Raw genomic sequence first — 21,318 nt, forward strand, 5'->3', positions numbered from 1 at the left:
CCAGAGAAATTAGGAAGACTACATTAGTAATAAGGTGCTTATTCAAAGTTAATGTAGGTAGTCACACCAGTATGTTAACGGTGTTCACAAAAAACCTTTTGTATTTGCCTATGTCAGTCTTGTAAATGTACTGCCTGTTAAGTGCCACTTGTATGAAAATTAACACAGCATTCTCACATTTGATCTAGTTTTCCTTTGGCATTAGGAAAAGGGTTGGGTTTTCTTTTTCCCTTTTTTTTTAAAATTTATTTCTATTTTGTACAGTTTTGGGTGGTTTTTTCCTTCTTAATTTCCATCATTTGGTGCAAAGCTGTTTTGGAAACATGTACAATAGAAGCACCTACACAGACACACTTGCATGGAATGGGATGTTGCTGGTGCACCTGTTTTGACTGTAAGCTTCTAATTCCAAAGGAAGTAGGAATAGCTTTACCTGATAGTGGTTTAATCAGTCAGTACCCTGTTGTAAAGAAAGCAATTAAGTGATTTTGTGATATCAGAGTAAACTAGTAAAGCAGAATACCTATCACAAAATATTTGGTCCTGGAGGTGTCCAGTTGAGTCTTTTTGAGTGTGTGTAAACAATTGAAATGCAATAATCTGTCCAGATAACAATCTGAATAAGATAACTTTTTTAATATTTTTCTGTATTCTCAGCATCTGTCAGTTACATTTTCAGGTGCACTTGTGTGTATTTTCTGTTTTGTTTCTTTTTTTTTTTCCCTAGGAATCTGTCTTACTTGCAGTTGAAAATGTGTTGAAATCTCTGTATGGGCCACTACCTGCTGCAGTCCCTGGTGAAAGTAATAAAACAGATGTTACCTCAGCAGACATGTTTGTTCCTAGAACAGAACAAACAGATGTGGTTGGTAATGAAATGGGACCATCTGGAAACGATGAGCTACATGCTCATACTTCATTCCTTTCACTCAGCAGTGATGTGCAAAACTGTCAAGCAGTAAAAAACACAGAGATCTGCTTAAATCATCAGACTCCTTGTGCTGATAATGTACAGAGTCGCCTGGACGAGAGAGGGGCTTCTAAGAGTGATGCCTTTCCAGACAGTTCCTTAAATTTATTGTGTGAGGAGGAACAGAATGGACAAAATAGGACTGATATTCAAAGGAACAGTGTTCCTGTGGACCCCAAGTCTAGAAAGGCCAACGATGAGCATCTTTTGAGTTTTGATAATACTGATCAAATAGATAAAAATGAGGAAGCCTCAGTCCCTAAAGACTTACCTGAAATCTCTGCTGATAGTTGGAGTATGGGAAGTGTGTTTAAAGACAGTCTAGGAGACAAACTGGAACCTGTCAAGATTTTGATGCCTGAAGTTGGAGGAACGATTAGTAAGCAAAAAGAATGCACTGCTCAACAAAGCAATGATCCACAAATTTCAAATCAAAGCATAAAGAAAAAAAATTTGATAAGTGAAAAATTCGGACATCTGACAGCTTATGACTTAATTAATAGGAGAATAATAAAGAAAGCAAAGTCTGCATTTGAAATTTTCACTAACGAATGTCGTCCAAAATTGATAAGTGATAATCCAAAGAGCAGCATGGCAGACATTCTGCTGAAGATTGAAGAGCAGTGGAAGAATTTGAGTGAAGAGGAAAAAAAGAAGTAAGTATTCAGACTGTGACTTGCTTCTAAATATGGTAGCTACCAAAGAGTCCCTTGTAATGAATTAAAAAAATTGTAAATTTCCAGTTATTTATGAAAAAAAACAGAACAGAAAAAGATTTTTGACTTTTTAAAATCAGCATCAGTGTTGTGAGTTGCCATCTTATGCTGTGTGCAGTTGTTCACTGCTGATTTGAGTTACTCATTTTGCCCCTGTGCCATGGAGCAGTTGGGTAGGACAGTTTTGCTGAGTGGTTATTTAGAGATGACAGGCAATAAAGCATACTGTGTGAATCCTGCAGACTTCTGTTTTCTGAGGGCTGCCTTTGCTTTGTCACTCCTCATGATTTGTCCTTGAAAACCACGGTGATGGATATATATAATATATGTAGTTCCTCCAGAGGTTTTCCAACTTTACTGCTAGCAAGTGAGAATTCTTTTTTAGGATCTTTAGTCCTTGAACATTTGGTAAAGTCCTTTCCTCTAAATTTAGTACATCTCCCAACCCAGGCTACCTTAGAATTGTATTTGTAAAACCCAGTCAAATGACAGAAGGAATTACCTTTTCCCCTTAAGAGCTATTCTAGTGCTGGTTCAGAGAATACAGTACAATTTGCATTTTAATTTGTTTCAAACAAGACCAAGTTGCTTTCTACATTACAATGTGAACAGTTAAACTCCATAGTTTTTCTAAAACAAAATGTCACTGAGTTTTTGAAAACCATCTGCCAGGTTGAGAAAGGAAAATATTTTAGGCTAATTTGGGATTGAGGTTGGGTTAGTTAAAATATTAGGTAATGTTGTCCTCCATATGGAACTTACCTTATGGTAAAAGATGAATTAATAACAGATTTTGAGACATTTTAAGACAGTTAAAAAAAAAAAGAAACACAAAACCTTCAACATTTTGTTTGTAACTTTTTAAACTGTAAAACACTGTAGGGCATCACACAGATGAGGAAAAACAGAAGTTGTTCTTCAGTAGTTTTGCATGTAATTGATTTGAATGCATATCATGATTTGTAGCAGAAAGTTTGGGAGATGAAAATTTGATTCTGAAGAACAAACTCATTGTAAGTGGTGTGAAAATATGTTTTCTTCATATTGTGGGAGCAAGGAGAAGGGAATTAAAGACCATTGAAAAGGAAACTGTACTAGCTAAACAAGTGTAATTTTAACACCAATGAGAGATTTGATTAGGAGAATGTTAAGAAAGAGAAGCCATACCTGTTGAATTACTGTTATATATCTTTTTCCTTGACTTCTTGACTTTCTTTCAAAACATCTGCTTTGTTCTGAATACCAGCTATATCAGAGCTCAGTAAAACCTTTTTTTCTAGCTTCTGATTTACTTAATTTAAGGCTTACTAAGCAAGCAACATACTGTGGTCACAAAACCATACATGTGACAACGTATTTTGTCCATCTCTGCATAAGCAGAAATATTAATTTAATAGTAGAAATCTACTCTAATTATGTTCACACTTTTAATGAAATGAAACAAAAGATTCTGCCAGCTGTTTCAGAAAATTTTAATTTGCTCTGCTTTAGCTTTTGGGATTTCATGGTTGCTTTCCTGGTACAACTGTTATGTTAAAGAGTGTGCCTACAGATTAACTCTGCATTAGTTCAGGAAGGAAACCTCTCTGGTAATGAAGTTTTCCTTATATGTAGGACTGAATGTAGTTTAGTCTCTCTCTATGTATTTTCCTTATACATAGGATTGAATGCCATGATTGTTGAAGCAAATGAAAAATTTACCCCTAGTTGTATCCATACATTTCAGCTTTGATTCTTTCAGCTTCTTTCCACTTTTAATCTCTTAAAATTGCCTCAGGGAATATCAAATAGGAAGAGACACGCAGACAACTTCTCCTGCAAAGCAGCAGTCCAGAAGGACTCGTGGCAGAGAACATTAGTCTTGCCTACCAGGTACTCTGGATAAATTGGGCCACCTAGAGGTAACAGCAAATGTCTATAATCAGGGCAGCCCAAGTGCCAGTGCTCTGCTGAGCACACCGTACCTCCAGCTTCGTGCGTCCTGGCTGGCACAACGCCACATTTCCTGGGCTCCAGCCCTCCATCCTTCTGTGATAAAGTCATGCCTTTTGCAATGGGTGTGCATGGTTTCAGCATCCCTGTTTCTCTCTGTGGCCCCTCCAGCAGGTCTAAATTAATTTAAATCCCTTTTGGGAATAGTACAAGCAACAGATGTCTCGTAGTGACACAGGATGGCCTTTTCAAAACAAGCCAGCGTTTATTACACAACCGGAATGTAAAATGTTATGGTCTTTAGGTTATAATAGAAGAGGAAAGCTCCCATGCATGTCCATGTTGGCAGCATCACATATCCCCCTGCTTTGCAAAGCCAGGATTTAATTTCTTGCACTCACTCTGCTCTTACTTAATACAGCTGGCCTTAATGTTTCTTGCATATCAGGCTCAGGTAGGAGTGGGAGAAATCCCTCCAAGTGCCATAACAGTGGCAGGAGTAGTTACCCTGAAGGTGTAGGAAAAGTTCAAAGCTACACACACTTTATCATGGGACTAACAAATCGCCTTGTCAGCACTCTGCAGTAATTCTTCATGAGTATATTTGTGCCTTGGGAGAAATATTATTTTAGGTAGCGTGGTCTTTGCTGTCACAGTTTGCTCCAAATACTCAAATTCAGATTATTTGTCTTATAAGGTCTGAGACATTTTATGTTAAAAGAGTTTTGTTATATGCTAAATATTTTGTTTGGGATTAAGATGCAAGGGGAAAAGAATATATTGTGGATCCATTTTTTTAGTTAAAGCAAAGCTGCCTTTTTAACTAGACTTCATTCTAGTCTTCCACTCTGTCCTTACACCCATTTTTGCAAATTTCCTTGGCTTTAGGTTTTGTAGCTTCAGAAAAGGATCTTGAATTTACAGTCTTAATTCCCAAAGCAGAGGAGAAGCTATTCTTGTAACACTTGTTGATTTTACTTGCCTCTATGGAAGGATTTTTAAAAAGGCAAAGGTGTTCCCTCATAGTTTGTAAACCTGCAGTTTTTCCTTGATTCTCAGCAAATCACTGATAGTGATGTGTATGAATCTGCAAGACCCTCACAATCAGAGTTTGTAAGGCTGGAATTTTTCTGGTAGCCTAAAATGACAGGCAAGTTGGAGTTTGTTTGGAAGTGCTTTCATTTTGGATTATCAGTGTATCACTGAAAGCTCAGTTCTCTTACAGTTAAATATCTTCCTGTGTTACAATTGGGTCTATTCAAAACAAAGTATTTATTGATCTGGTCAAAGCTATAAATGAATTTGGGATTTAAAAAATATTCTGTTCAAGTGATTTCGTCCATTCATTTTAAAAGGAGCAGATGTTTTTTATCTTAATGTTTGCTCCATATTTTCTAGGACATGATTTATTGCAAGAAACTATTTAAGCTGACTTTTTTAGTTAACTAAATATTGGTACCATATGTGAATGCTAGCACATCATAATTAATTGCAAATGGTGACCCTTTTGTTGACCTTAATTTTCCAGCATGCATACACATAATTGAATCAAACTGTTCTAGCAAGTAGCAATAAATAAGTATGACCAGCTAAAGTACTTATTTCCAATACTTATATATGATAGCACTATCTTTTTTAAATTAAGATCAGGCTGGTTTGAATTGCCTTCTAGAATTCAGAATATCAAATAAGGGCAAAAAGAAGTTCAGCAAATCACATCTTTTTCTTTCAAAAAGTAAGATTCATATGCTGTAGACAAGCATAGACCTGGCATCTATAAAAGTTTAGCTATCTTCCTGACATTTATCAACTCATTAAGAATCCATTCATGTTGTAGAGGCTTAGTAAGTAATGATGTTTTAACCATTTAGACAGCATTTAGGAGTAGTTTGTTATTGAGTGCTTTTTGAAAAATCTGTAAGTTTATTAGTTACAGGCTTCTGTGATAATAGTACATATTCTGTATTCTTACACTTTATTTATGTGGTTAATTTTAGTCCATTTGTAATCAATCAATACTTTTATTAAGTAAAGCTTGAGGCTTGTGAAATTATTCAAGCTCCAAACTCCTGCCTGGCCACGTGGAATCCCCTGGAAGTCTGTGGAGCTCTAGAAGCTTAAGTGACTTTGTGAATTGAACGGGATGTGCCTGTGACACAAAACTCCTTCCAAAACTATATATTTGGTTGCAACAGGGGACTGAGGTGAAGAGCAACTTGCTGTATGTAGATCTTTATATGATGAAGTCTACACCTCCCCCTTCAGTAATTCACATTTTGCTGGCTGTCATGATGAAGGAAAATTTGGAACTTGTCTTCAAAGTGTAATGTAATACAGGCACGGGCCCCGTTGTCCTGCCATCCCTGTCACAGCAGAAAGCATATTGGTGTGGATGCTTGAAGGAACCAGGGACATTGTTCCTTCTTACCTTACCTTCTGGTTCAAGGTGTTAGGAGTTAGTTGGGGTTTGGGGCTTTTTATCTGATTCTGTTCCTGGTTTGTTTTCTCTTTTAAGTTATGAAATAAAAGCTGCCAAGGACCAGGAACGGTACAACAGAGAGGTCAAGAAGGTTAGTGCCCAGACAGTGCACCGGCCAGCAAAGGAGACAGGAAAACAGAAAGCCAAGCTAAAGAGTTCTGCATCTGACCAGCAGAAGCTTGACAAGATATTCCATGATCAGATTGAAAAGAAGGGGAAACTTGAACAGCCCGTGAAAATTGTGACAGTGCCTTTTTCTCTGAGTTCCTGTAGACGTCACCTTCAGAGACAGGAGAAAAATGTTTCAGACAAACAAGAGCTTTTCCTGATCCGTCGCCAGAGTTGTCCTGATGTCTGGATATTTGCTACTGAAAAAAAGCTGAAGTTGCTGAATCCATATAGATTGGAAGAAGCCCTGCTATGTAAAAGGTTACTGATGAACCATAAGTTGCCAGTAGAGAAACTGGATGAGCCAATTATGTTAACAGACAGGTACTGTACAAATATATATTGAGCAAAACTTTGTATGTTATTTGAAGTATCATTTGATAATTATTCACAGTAAACTCTGGTAAGGCCCTCTTTGCTAATTCTATCATTATTTGTGCATTCATTTATCTGTAGGAACAGATTTTTGGGTTTTATACTTTTACCTTGAAGTAATGAGCAGACTCGGTCTTGTTCCTGTTGAAATAAGTATGATTTTTGAACAGTTTCACTGGTAGTGCAGCAAAGACAAATCTCTTTCCCCCTGAAGACAATTAGATGCTCCACATTTTCACAGTGTCACTGTAGCTGACTTTCATCCATGGATTAGGGAATGGCTGATATAATTATTATTACCATATGCCTAAGCTTGGTCACTCACTAAGATATGTGAATAGTTCTGATTTTGTTTCTGTAAACAAATTGCTTTTTCAAAATACTTCTAAAAGTCTTGATCATTCCTTATCACTTGCTACCTTTTTCTGTGTCTTTTTTGCACAATTTTAATTTTCACATTAAGGATTTTGGTTTTAACACTTTGGGGATTTTTTTTGCAGTCTTGTTGGTGGATCTCAGTACTTGGCTGCTCTTTATAAAATGCAGAAGAATTACCAGAGTTTCCATGGATCAGGTTATTTATCAGATCCAAGGCTTGTAGCAAATGGATTCCAGATAAAAGTGATAGAAGGTATGATGGTTTTAAAATCTTTTAGTCGTATTTGAGCTTATTTCTTATGATATAATGATTTGAGTTATTGTTAATTTAGATCATGTTATTCTACATCACTTTACCTTTTAAAGCACTAGCATTCTGCTTTCCTTAACATTGAGATTTTATTCCTTGGCAAAGAATGTAATCTTCTACACAGAACATTGATAATGGATAACTGAAATGAAAGCTTTAATAGAATTTTGAAGAATGCTTTTAAATCCATGGTTTCCTCACTTTCAATTCTTTTCTCAAAATGCTCGATGCTCGTATCCTTTATTGCCATTCTGACAATATAGATTAAACTGATGAGAATTCCCTAGTCCTGGCATCTTCTTCCAGATGGTGTTACTTCCAGAAGCTTCTGCTTTAGCTGACCATTTTTCTGCTGTTGAGCAGTTGAGGAGGTCCAGTGAGGAGCTGGATCTGGTTAATGATGTACTTTCCTATCGCAGTTGTGACACAGAGCCCAAAGGGGCCAGCAAAGAGAGGTGGTCACAGGATCACCACACTTTTCCATGGAGTTTGATCTGGACTTGTTTTTGAGGGAGCATGCTTTTCAATGCCTCTATGTTGATCACAGAATAAATGTGTTTCGTATAAGATCCTTTAACCTTAGCAAGAGAGCTCAAATATTTACGCATTTTCCTGAAGAACAATTTATAGGGATGCTGTTGGAAACCCAGGGGCAACCCACCCAGTGTTGGTTCTGCAGATCACAAATTCTCCAGCAGAATTCCAAGAAAAGGGAGCGTCTTTGGGGGTAGTACCTAGCTGACAGCTCACAGAAAAGATTCACCATAAGAGCTGTTAGAAATGCTATAGCTTCATGTGTTACAGATCCCCACATATGTACAGTGATGACAGATGTACTGTAACATATGGGATCTTTTAAGGGTAGGTACAAAAAAGGGATGTAGACCAACTTCTTCACTCAGAGGCTGGCTCTTGGGAAGAACAGAGCCTAAGCTGTTTTCCTTACTGAATCATGCACAGCAAAACCAAGGAAACTTCTTTCTGACTGACTAAATCTCTACATAAATAGCAAAACCTTTGTGGAAGAGGTGTTCATGGTAATAATCCTAGAGTGAATGATTAGGGAAATGAAGTGTGTACTGTAAGAGACAGCTCTTACAAGGTTTGTTCAGTCTAGCAAATTAAAGCTGAGGAGGTCTGTGATATGGTCCTAGACACATATGGGAGAGAGGGGTTGTGTCTTAGCACTTTTGCTCACATACTTTTTTTTCCCTACCTCCTGATATTGTAAATTTGCTCAAAATCTAATTAATGTAAACTGGATGTGAATAAATTGAATTTGAAGATTTGAAGACAGTTTCTAAGCAACAGCAGAAGAGGGTTGTTGACCAATCTTGTGGTACTGGAGATGTGTCATGGTGTAACCCCAGCCTGCAGCTCAGCCCCACACAGCCACTCACTCACTACCCCCACAGTGGGGTGGGGGAGAGAATTGGGAGGGTAAAAGTGAGAAAACCCATGGGTTGAGCTGTGTACAGAAGCGAAACAAACCAAGGAATTAATTCCCTGCCTCCCACGGGCAGGCAGGTGTTGAACCCTCCCCAGGGAAGCTGAGCTCCATCACAGGTAGCGGTGATTTGCAAAGACAAACTGTGTCACACTGAATGTCCCCCTCATCCTTCTTCTTCCCCCAGCCTTCTGTGCTGAGCATGATGCCCCATGGTGTGGAATGTCCCTGTAGTCAGTTGGGGTCAGCAGTCTGGCTGTGTCCCCTCCCAAATCCTTGTGCACACCCAGCCCTCTCGCTGGTGCTGTGGGGTGAGGAGCAAAAATGGGCTTGACTCCGCGTGAGCCGTGCTCAGCAGTAACAAAAATGTCCCTGTTTTATCAACACTGTTTGCAGCACAAATCCAAAGCACAGCCCCACACTGGCTACTGTGAACAAAATTGACTATCTTGGCCAAAACCAGCACAAATGGGAAACTACTTCTAAGACAGCTTGATTAGTTTAAAGCAGAATTGTACACTATAATAGCAAGGAACTCGACACAGTAACTGGGAAGTAGTAACTGTCTTCCATTCCAGTGTTCCTAAGATGTAAATTTAAGGAAGTCTTGTGAGGAAACTGCTCTTGCACTGTACAGGTTGATGAACCACGGTCATGGACTTGATCGGTACCATGCGGATAGCCCAGTGAAGAATGGGAATCTAATTCAGTTCTTTGTCCCAGTCTTCTATTTTAACTACTCAAGTGAAATGTTAATAACATCTGAGTCTTGTCAGTCATGTTTATAAGCTTCTGCTGATGACATTATAGCAGTTACAGCCTCTTGTATAAAAAGAGCATACCACTGCAGATGAAGGTAGAAATACCAGCAAACAAATGGAATTTCTCCCAGCTTTTTTTCCAGCTGACCCAAGGATTTTTATTTATACTTCATCAGTCCCTCCTTTTTCTTTTTTTTATTTAATCTTGTCCCTGAAATACACTATCTTCTACAAATACTTATTAAAGCTGATTTTTAGAAACACAGGTATTAATTATTAACATTCCTTATATGTCCTTCTCAGGGAATCCCACTATGTATTTGGGTTCTTTAGTTCATAGATTCTTGTTGTATAATCTTTACAGAAAGTGACCTGCAGACCAGGAGTGATTTGTCCCACTTAGACCTGAGTATTCTGTAGGATTTCTCAGCTCTGTAAGAACAAGTTTGTCTCACAAAACCTTCTTCACTATCCTTATAGAAGCATTATTTTTTTCGCTGATTGAATTCAGTGTTTATTTCTGTGGTTTTTTTGAAATTCAGACACATCCTGAAGGCAGGGAATTCAAATGTTGTTGAACTAGAAGTTGCTTCAGAAAGATTTTTTTCTTCAGGATATATTGTTAATTTTTGGGGCCAGAGGTTCTACTTTGCATGGTGAATGATTGCTATGGAGAGGTGTCCATAGCACAGCTTGCTATGGAGAGGTGTCCAGAATAAAAATGTGCACTTAACCCATGACAGCTGGAGAGTTTCACCTTGGCAGCATTCACAGGAGCACACTGGAACCCCTTTCTCTGTGCACATACCTTTGTAACTCAATTTTTCCCAACTTTTTTGATTAATTGGATCAGCCCTAGTATTTGCTGTTTCTCAACTGAACTATCAACTCTTTCTTGCTGTCAGGGTCCACTGTAGTATGTTTGAAGGTCAGTACTTTCCTTTAGGACTTCATCCCTGACATAGTCACATTAGTGTTCCTCTCTGACTGCTGGTTAATTTTTTTATTAATAGCCACTAGTGCATGGCTCCCTTTTTCATCCTGGGCAAAGAGTTTCATTTTCTGTGGTAGAAAGTTTCCTTTTTCTGAGACAGATCCTTTTTTTATGTTACAAGCAAAAGATCTGTTCTTTACCTTTGAATATGAACGGGAAAGTGGTATTTCTGATAATTTCCTCTTGCTAAATAATAAGCCTTTCTGTTGTTCCATATGAATAAGTCTGTGATACCATTGGTAGCACTAAAATACCTTCCAAAGCAAGAACAAAAGAAACTTAGCTCCTCCAGTTTGGTGTTCAGCAGTTTTAATCACAGAAGAGGCTTTCCTTGACCCCTGGTGGTCTTTGAAGAGGACTGTTAGTCTAGTAGGTTGCCCTGATTATTTGTTTAAATTTCCACACATACTCTGCCAAACAAGAGAAGGACCCAGACAGTTGCTGCCCACTGCCATATATTAAGTTATTCGTAATACTCAGAGACTAATTTGGAATGCCAGACCCCTTGCTTTGGTATTGTGCATCTCATAGGACAGTTTCCTAGATTAAAATAGTTACTTAAATATAGGACCATGTGTTCATTCCTTATTTCCTTTCGGTTTTGGGGTGTTTTACAGAACTGACTGTTTATTTAATAGCAAGAAAATCTGAGCAGCTGCCTTAATTTGGAAGGTGACTTTGGTAATTCCCATGTTGGATTGGGTGTGCATCTCCACTGATCTTTGTTAAAGATAATTCTTTGCAGTTCAAATTCCTACTTTTCGGCAGCTCTCAGCACAGAGGGGCTTTTTAGAAGGATTTTGATTCTGACAGTTGCTTGCTTGAAAAAAAACCCACCCACATAATATTGGTTTTTCCTTATTTGGATGACTTGTCTGTAAGGGGCAACATCAGACACAGGATAAAAGAATTGTAATGCATTAGTCTTGCACTAAATTTGTCAGGTCTTGGGATTAATAGTCAAAAATTGAATCTTATTCCCTCACAGGGCTTTTCATTCATAGAAATCCAACTATACACTTTAATGGCCAAGACCTTTTAGCTCGTGGGGTGGTTCTGAGGTTAGTTAGTTACTCCAGTAACTTTCCAGGAGTCTTCCTCACAGGCCTACCATGGACATGCCTTGCTCTGAACCACATGGCACTACATGGCACCAGATGCACTACTCCTAGTGGGTTTTTGAAAGGTCTAATTAGGTGTTTTCTTTCTAGCAAGAACTCAGTTGCACATGGAGTTTTGTTCTTGTGCTGTCATTTTGGTGGGAAAACTGTTTGCACTTCCAGCAGTGTTTTCCTTTTTCACAAATGCACCTTTGGATATTTATTGTTACAAGAGTGTGGGAGTTCCAGGACTTACTTGCCTATTGTTTTATTTGACAATAAGTCTGCCCTTTCAATGTGTTCTTGTTATAAGACAGAAAGGTAATTTACATTTACTCCACATTGTTCAGAGACTGTCTATGACTGCAGCCAAAGTTGTTCCAAGTATCCTAGATTTTGGAAGTGCCCTATCTTCTTCATGGTTTTGGTAGACTAAGATCTTTTGTGTTGTCTCCCCATTTCTCTTTATATTAATTGCTCAGCAGTCTAAGGAGTTTTCAACTAGATTTTTCTCTGGATAGCTGACAGTGAAAAACATGTTGTGAAATAGCCCAGAAAATGCTTCTTGCTGTCAGTATGTCAGTTAGGCAAAATCAATGATTTCTTTGTGGAATGTGCCAGTTGTTGTAATTTGCAAGGCTGTGACGCTGAGCTCCAGTCTGTCTTCCACTGCCCTCCCACCCCCTCATGTTCTGGCCTTACTGAGCATCCAAGTGATGCTACCTTTGGGAGAGCAATCTGTTTGCTTTTACTTAATAAAGCAAATTACTTAATACTCAGTGTTCTGGGATCTGCCAGGCATTTGTTTGCTCACAGTGACATCGACGTGCAGAGAAGCATTTCAAGAAGTAAGAAGGATTACTTTCTGTCCAGTTCTTCTTAAGATGTGTTTGTCTTATGTACCTTCACTGCACATCTGTCCATCTGCCCTTGTGAAAGTCCTGGAATTGTGAATTCTTGGCTGGAGAGGAACTGAGAGCAAGGAACACCTTACCTGCTTTTGTAACAATGGTGGGCCTTGGGCCATGCTCCGGGGCAGGCTTTTAGGGTAGAATTGTCTGCCTGAGTATGAGCAGCCAACATATCCATATACAAAGAATGTGCTTATGAGCCTTCAAAGAGCAATAATAGGTAAATAACCAATCATTCTTGATAATAACAGCTGCCTCAGCTCTTGTAACCCACCAGTGGAAAATCATGCTGCTACTTAATTTCACTTTGATTTTGACCATAGACTGGAAGATAGACAGTGTTATAGTGTCACCTAATCTAGGTGGCAGCTGGAAGGGAACAGTTTTTCCTGGCCATCTAGAAGGAATTATCCAAAGATGATTGTAAATGCTTTGTTTGAAAAGAGAAATGGGGAAATTTGTAGCAATGAGAAATCCACATTTTTAGTCATGTGAAAGCTAGTTTATTTGTTCATGGAAATATGTTCTTTGGAAGTTGCAAAGTATTTAATAGAAACTGCCATGGAAACTGCTTGAAGACTGCTGTTTGAATACTCAAAAATCTTAATGTATATTTTGTCAAAAATTTACAAGTACATCGAGGCTTGGACATCTGCTTATTTCATCAAATGTTGCCAGTATGAGAGTTCCTGCAAAGGCTTGCAGATGACTAGTTGTTAATCAGCATGCAGTGGGCTACTTTGCAGTTTAAAGACTGTAAGCAGAAAAGGAGAATGGCACACAAACAGAAATACCCAAGAAGACAACTTCCCTTAGCCGGGATTTGTACTGTTTGTTCTTATGTTCAACTCTTTAAAGCCCCCTCTGCCTTTCAGATTAATGAGCAGAATGGTGAAGTCAAATCTGGCTGTCAAAATTTGCAGATGGAAGGATGGCTGTTGGTGAAACTGAAGAGTATGTATAGGAAATGTTTTGCAAATCCAGAACTTCACTGTCATAAAATTTTAAAAGGAAGCACTGGAAATACAAGGTTTTAAACTGAAAATCTGAACACTTGAAACCTCACAAAATTTTGTGTCTTGTGTTTGGTAGCATATAGAGAGGTAACTATTGAAAGGTTGTCAAGTAGATTGAGTTCTAATTTTAGAGAGAAAGTAACATAAACAGGCTGGAACAATTACTCAAATCTAAACTTTCATTAAAGCAAAAAATGGGACAAAAATGAGAGAAAAGAGCTGAAGGAAATTAAAAAGACTTCATATTTTCCTCTTGTCTCTTGCTGGCAGGCTTTCCCATGGGGAAATACTGGCATAGTACATCATCTTATCTCACCTCTAATAACTGGTGAACTTGGAGATAATTTAACATTTTGCTTTAAGCTGAATCTGATCACAAGTTTACAGCAGTGCATAAAAATATGTCTGTGCTTGCTGGTCATGGTTAGGAAGAGGCAGCTTGGGAAAGAGAAGGAAGACAAGGCTGAGTGAAAAACAAAAAAAAAGTTTCAGGTGTAAAGCAGTGTTAAATATGTAGCTGTAAGAAAGGTCTGTGATTTTTTGGAGGGTTGGAGTGTTGTTCACTATATTGAATTCCCATTCTGGTCAAAGTGTCTCGTGCCATGAAGCTTAAAGAGGCCCAACAGCATTATTTACCTGGTGACACAGGAATAGTTTCAATCTGCACAGTCTTCCTGTTCATCTCTGCTCTTATTTAATGACTGTCAAAAAACCAGTACCTGGGCATGGATAACAGCCTTGTTCTACTACCTAATTAAAGTACCTTGTGGTGACATGTATACTTTCACTTCTGAAATATTTCACATTGTTGTTTGGATTAGGAACAGGAATTATCCCTTATCACAGTTTGTTAGTTTAATGCACCTTGGATCAGTCTATTTGTCTCCAGCTCTTTTGACTTTACAAAAAGCATTCGTGACTTGTGCTGAATGTAATTTATCCTACCTGGGGCCGTTACACAAGAGTGGATTTATTTTCATTATGAATTGTCTTTTTCCATGCTCTCCTTGTGAAATTCTTTACTTGTTAGACTTGCAGTGGTGGGAAAGGGGAGGTGGCTGTGCAGGGTTGAGATTTCTGTGCACCCAGAGTGAATAAGAGGAGGGGTCTGAAGGACTGCATGAGAATATGTGAGCCCGACCAGCAGAGAACTCGCTCCTGATTGGGAGTGGGAGAAAATTCAGCTGTGCAGGAGCACTTCATTCCATTTTTTTGCAAGTCATGTGAAAAAGAAAGTGAAGTGAAATCACTTTTAATCTTCAAAGCTTGAAGATTTGTTAGGAAGGCTGTTTAAATGTTTTATTCATCATTCCTACTCAGAGGGGTACCTGCTGCAGCAGCGATATGATATAAATGATAATATGAAGTCAGTCACAGACCCTTTAGGTTTTTCCTCAGCTGTGGTAGGAGAAAAAAATGCTTTTCGTTTCAGTAGAAGCTGAATGTGTTATGATAACATTTGAACTCTACAGATGTTTAAACCAATTACATAGGAAATAGTGCCAACATTCTGTTTCAATTTTTTTCAAACTAAATTTTGTTTTATTGCTGGCTTCTACTTTAATTTCATGTATGTTTAATTAAAGTCACAGAAGCTTTAATTAAAGCTGTGCTCAAGACTGGGAATGCTGCAAAATGTTTTAAGCATTAAACAGTGCCAGCTAGGATTTGAATTAGTGTGAGCTGAGACATTTGTGATGTGAATAAGCACAGATCATCATAAGGAAACATTGTACAAATAAATACTTTTCATTCCAAGGGAGGAGCAAATAAAGTTTTCTAATTGTATTGAATTTGTGAGACTAATTTACTAAGTGGCTTTACATCAGTTTAATTTTCTATTAATTGCTCCAGAATAGAAGTTTAAGCAGTGCATGAATTACTGCTTTGTTTTTGTATTTTCAGGTGCTTCAGCTGCAGAAAGTCATCTGGAAATAGAAGGGATGGCAAATTGTCTGCCATATTATGGTATTTCTGATTTGAAGGAAATTCTGAGTGCAGTAGTTAATGGAAATGCAAAGGAAGTATATGAATGTAGGCCTCTCAAAGTGGTAAATTACTTGGAGGTAAGACAGAAACTTGCTTTGAAGTATTAGCCAGCTATACTTATAATTTCTTCAACAGGTTGAAACTCTTTCTCCAGCTTTCTGTTTTAATTAATGTCATTGTGTTCTAAACAGAAGTTACTTTTGAAAAGGAGGATGTCATATCCTCTCTGAGGTTTATGGGTTGTGCATTGCTTACCACAATACTTCCATTGGACTTATCCAGTGGGATGTAATACATGCTGAAAGCTGATGTTCACAAAGTGATTCTTCTACACAGGCCGTTTTCAGACTTGAAATGCATTTCTCTGTGTTAGAATACAAAGCTGCCACAGAATTGGTTTGCAAAGTCTAGAAGGCAGTTGAATCCAGAATAGTCATCCAAATTTATCTCTTATGTAAATAAATCTATGAAGTAGTTATAAAATGATTTAAGGTAATAGTTTATGAAAAGTAGGTGTTAATTGAAGCTTAATTTTCATGTAAACCTCAGTGGGACATATACTGTGAAAATTGGAAAGTACACCTTTTCCACTTAAAGAAGAAAAATTCCTATGATTCATTCAGAGAAAGGGCAGAGATACATAAGTGGATATTACTTTTGCCAGAAAAGCAAGCTGTCACTGGAATTAAGACATTGAAGCAAAAAATGAAGTCCCACATGCAGTGAACCCCATATGCCTCTGCAAATGCTTGTATTTAGTTAACACCAGTAAGTTCTGTGGTTAACAGAGACACATACTGACAACCAACAGTCTTGTAAGTCCACACTGTTCAGTGCAGAAGAAAGAATAGGGTAATGATTAAAGAATCAGCCTTCCAGGGTACAGAATATTCCACAGTGATCTTTTTCCCACTTGGAAGAGGAGGGGAAAATTTCAGACAAACAAAATGGGCAGATTCAGATTAAATCACTATGAATGCTGCTCAGTTTTGTACAACATGAGGGGAGATTTTATGCTGCATCCATTTTTGTCTAAGCAACATGACTTAAGTACAGAAGAGAAGGCAATGGCAGGAAGGCCCATCTTGAAGGAGGAAACAAAAAACCTGACAACTTCTTTTTGAAGTTGCTTAGTTATTTGAGGGTGTGTGCTTTAGCAGTCACCTCTGCTTTACAGTACAGTGAGATAACTGGATGCAATAGACAATAGTAAATACAACATTAACCTAAGGTTTCACTATAGTATTTTTCAAAATTTGTTTAGCTGGCTGACTGAATTTATGTTAGTTCAGGTGGTGTAGGACGTGTCTTGTGAACTGGTAAACATCTTCAGCTGATGCTGAAAGTGAATGATGTCAACAGGAAATAAGATCTTTAGAAACACAAAGCATCTTGCAGAAGTGGACTCCAAAAGCAAAAGGTTGCAAACATGACCAGGAGACTGACTGTGCATGGCTCCATTGTAGAAGTGTCATGAACTGACCAGTAAGGTATGTTTAGAGTTACATTTAGGTTTTGGGGATTCAGAGTATTTATCAGCAGAAAAGAATGACCTTTAAACAGTGAGTGCTTAATGCCTGCTTTCTGGTAGCCCCAGGCTAATGTGCTAAAAAGTGATACTTTAAAACTCTTGGGGTTTTGTTTTTGTTTTTCCTTTCCACAGGGAGAAGCAGTACGTTTAGCTCGGCAGCTGCCCTTACATTTGTCAAAAGAAGATGTACAAAACACAATTTACAGGATGAAGCAACAGCTTGGAAAGGAAAATAAAGGCTGTGTTCATGGTCGCCCTTTTTTTCATCACTTAACAGATATTCCAGAAGTTGACAAGCACAACTCCATGGAAATTACTTAGTAAATGGAACATTTTGTTTGGGGTCATACTTCTCTTGCTTAATTTTTATCATTACTCTGTGATTTCAGTATGTTTTGTGCAAAGCTTTCGTTATAATGACTTTTCATTGTCATATGTTCACCTCCTAGAGACTTGTTTTATTTAAGTGCTACTTGTAAATTGGAAATAAATACTGTAGAGAAACTACTTCTCACTGTTTTTAAAAAGAATTTATTAAAGAAATGTTCTCAGCTGGTTTCATCCTTTTCTTATTGCTGCAGGTTTAGAAAATACCAGTATGTCAAAATATTTTAGATGTGAAGTGGTTAGAAGTTGCTTTCAACAGAGCATGGCAAAGTTTGCTGTACTAAGGGCATCAGATGTTAATTTTCAAAGGAATTCCGGATAGCTGTAAGTATTTAAATATGGCATTGGAATATGCAGTTATTATAGTTATACATCTATGGTGTTGTATTTCTATTTGGAAATTCTTAGCTCTTGTAAATAAGTATTGAAGTCCTAGAGTCCAAGCTCCAAAAATTATACACTTAAAAAATGATTGTTAACAGTGTAGTACTCTTTAAAAACTTTAGATCAACAAAAACTGGCCAGTGACCTGAAAGGATCAGTCAGGAGCCCAGGTTAGCACTGAAATCAGATGCCCATGGATATATGTTGGTTCAGTGATATACACCACACAAACTGCTTGGGGGTGGGAAACATAAACTGGCCTCACTTGGGGAGAATGTGGCCTAACCAGGGCATAGTCTGCTAGAGAGAGAGAGACTGATTGTGGGAAACTGGTTCAGAACACAATATTTACTCCTCTATTTTAAGTAGGAGCCTACTTCCATAAAGCTGCCCTGTTAGGCCTTCTGTGTATAGCAGATGCAGTGTCTCTGGAAGAGTATGTTTCAAAAGTTTCAGGAAAGCTCACCTGAAAATTCCTGTCCATCCCCAGATTTTCAGTCGTTAGCATATCTTGGCACTGTGAAAATGTGGTGTTTCTGTGGCTGTTGGGTAAGTGGTTGAAGGTTGCTGAAAGGCCTGAGTTCAAGCTGCTTGGTGGACAGGAGTATGGGACCAGACAAGCAAATGTACAGTCTGAAAATGTAAGTCACTGATGTATTGCCCTTTATCAAAGAGTGCTGAACTGGTGAACTAAGGAATCAATTCACAGCAATACGTGACAACATAAAAATTCTGATCTGAAAGGTAATGATTGTCTTTTTAGCAGGGCCTGTTGCAATAGGACAAGGGGTAATGGTTTTAAACGGAAGGAGAGTCGATATAGATTAGATATAAGAAAGTAGTTTTTTCAATGATGGTGGTGAAACACTGGAAGAGATTGCCCAGAGAGGTGGTGGATGCCCCATCCCTGGAAATATTCAAGGTCAGGTTGGATGGGGCTCTGAGCAACCTGATCTAGTTGAAGATGTTCCTGCTCACTGCAGGGGGGTTGGATTAGGTGACCTTTGAAAGGTCCAACTCAAACTATTCTGTGATTCTATGATTATGTCTTTATGCCATTAAAGTAGGTTTATCCTTTTCATAAAGAGCAAGGGCACAAGCAAGATATCTTTCCAAGCTCAACAGTGAGCAAGGCACAAGATGAGAATGTCACTGACAAACTGAACACTTGTTGGCTGTAAATGTCACTCAGTTCAGAAGATGTGAATTTTTAGAATCGAAGTGAGAAGGTGGATGGAGACAGAGGAAGGAGGACATGACTCTTGGCTCCGATGGGGAAACAGGATCCCAGCCGTGCAGTGGATACAGAAGGTTATGGTTTGTTTATTTTTATTCTTGTTGGAATATAAACTGTTAGAGTTTAGAGAGTAGCCATTACAGTGAGAAAAGCCAAAGGCAAGCTGGAGAAGTGAAATTTATCTCTAGTCTAATTTTGCTGGAACTTAAAAGAATATGTGCACCAATTCTAGTCAGTTGGGAATATAACATGTATAATAATAATTGCTGATTCCTTTCCAAAATATAGGTAAGATAGATGTATCCTAATTATACTGATGCAAATGCTAGTATCTTTGATAACACTTGGGTCTACATCAAGTCCCTTCATGTAATGGTAGCATCGCAGAGGACAAGTGGTTTTAACAGGTTTTCAGGCCATAGATTGAGGACAAAGTGATTGGGAAATGAGTATTCACAGGTGCCATGGTGGGTTTAGTTGCTATGAAATCAAATTAGCAAATTAGGATTTTCAGTAGGTACAGGTGTGCCAGGTTAGACAATTGGGAGGTGGGTCTTCCCTAACTTCCTTCTTTCCTGGTGTGTTTGCTGTCCTTCACCTCAAGAGAGTTGCTGTGCATTTCTCCCTTAGGTAGGTGTACATACAGTTTGTTTCTGTCTCTGTGGGGTCTGATGGATTGTTGTGTGGCTGGGTACCAGCAGTGAGTGCTGTAACATGGCTTGGGAGTGGTAGGTTGGGGTGTCTTCCCCACCATGGTACATGTGGTTGGGAGTGCCAGCTGAAATTGTGAGTTAAACAGGTACTCTGCTGATGGGAGATGGCTTTAGAGATGTTGGGTCTCTCCTTCCTTTATCCAGTGTGGACAAAAAGAAATGTTACTTTCTGTTTCCAGAGGTGCTCTCACTGATGCCTCTACTGATGCATCCGTTTTATGTTCCTTGTTTAAACAATAGAAGTACCCCAGTTCTAGGTTTACAAGCTCAAGTCAAGTGGTGCACCTGCTGTAACATTTCTCAAAAGAAAGGCACATCAACTTCCTGCCCCTGAATCAGCACGGGGTGCTACTGGGATGTGTCATTAGGTGGTGAACCCCCCGAGGCTCCCAGGGGAGCACACAGAGGCTGCCTGTCCCTGCAGACAGAGAGGAGCCTGTCCCCAGCTCCGTGGGCTGTTTGAAAGGAAGAGGAAAACCTGAAAAGTTCAATGCTCAGTGGAGTGGATTATTGTTGTAGTTGACCTTTTTTCCTTAGAGGAAGGAGCAGCAGGGTAGGCCGTGGTGGGTGCATTCCCAGCGATGAGCGAGTGGCAGCCCCCTCGTTGTCCCCCACGCTGGGCGCCCACGCAGCTGCTTCCCCGCGAGGGGCCGGGCCGGGGCATTTCAGGGACTTCTCGTATTTGCGCTGCCCTCTGCTGGCATTTCAGTTTTGTACGATTTTGACTAAAATGAGGGTGGACAGGTCTGAGTCTGACAGTAGATGAGCATCCTTCTTTCCTCCCTTTGCGTCACCAGCAGGCCAAAGTGTTATTATTTACAATTCTTCTCATGGAAGCGTGTTCGCTTTCCTAAACTATGCCTACTGCAGGTATGAGTGTTCCCTAGGGGAGAATCAGGAGCTTTCCAACTAAAGCATGGTCTCATCATAAAACTTACAAAACCTTTTGGTTGTATGTAGCTTTGCCTTTTTCAGAGGGTTGATTGTATGGCAGGTTCAGTTCTGGTGGTGTGTTTGCAGCTCTGGTGTCTGCCTCGCCCAAAGTCTGAAAAGTTGCATATTATTTTAATGGGAAACCATTGAATATCAATTTTGTTAAAAAATACAGGAAATTCTCATTGAAAAAAATATTTTTCTTTAAGTACAAATACGAGTATAAACATGAAATAGAGGTAGCACCTCTTATGTTTCTTTTCTGAGTGTAGTAGGAATCTAAATAATCAAGTTTCTGTTTTCTCTCAGTTAAGAAGTGGTGTGTGTAAAGGAATTTGGAGTATTTGTTTGTTTGTTTTTTTCCCATAATAATAAAACCAGAGAAACACTTAACTTATTTCAGGAGCACTTAGCAGTCATTGGCAACACTAAAACCTATATGATGTAACTTTTAATTTGTTAAAATAGATTCTTCTTCTCTATTTCCATATTCTGGTATGGGCTATATAAAATATCTAGCAATAGCATCAATACTCATAAGCAAAACTCTCTTTAGTTATAAAAGCACATGTTCCTTGATCTCAAGA

General features: G+C 38.6%; 1 protein-coding gene across 4 annotated transcripts in view; it reads left to right on the forward strand.

Annotated features, from left to right (window-relative positions):
* Positions 1–17,628, forward strand: part of PMS1 (PMS1 homolog 1, mismatch repair system component) — a 44,809-nt gene extending 27,181 nt beyond the window's left edge. For all 4 annotated transcript variants that reach the window (XM_064660444.1, XM_064660443.1, XM_064660442.1 and 1 more), the window contains 5 exons: positions 728–1,626; positions 6,134–6,589; positions 7,141–7,271; positions 15,463–15,623; positions 17,210–17,628. In XM_064660444.1, the coding sequence (XP_064516514.1) occupies positions 728–1,626; positions 6,134–6,589; positions 7,141–7,271; positions 15,463–15,623; positions 17,210–17,398 (1,836 nt within the window). In that variant the 3' untranslated portion in view covers positions 17,399–17,628. The remainder of the gene's footprint in view (positions 1–727; positions 1,627–6,133; positions 6,590–7,140; positions 7,272–15,462; positions 15,624–17,209) is intronic.
* Positions 17,629–21,318: the final 3,690 nt, after the last annotated feature.

The sequence above is a fragment of the Pseudopipra pipra genome, chromosome 7 (genome assembly GCF_036250125.1).
Source record: "Pseudopipra pipra isolate bDixPip1 chromosome 7, bDixPip1.hap1, whole genome shotgun sequence".
In the NCBI taxonomy this organism is placed as follows: domain Eukaryota; kingdom Metazoa; phylum Chordata; class Aves; order Passeriformes; family Pipridae; genus Pseudopipra; species Pseudopipra pipra.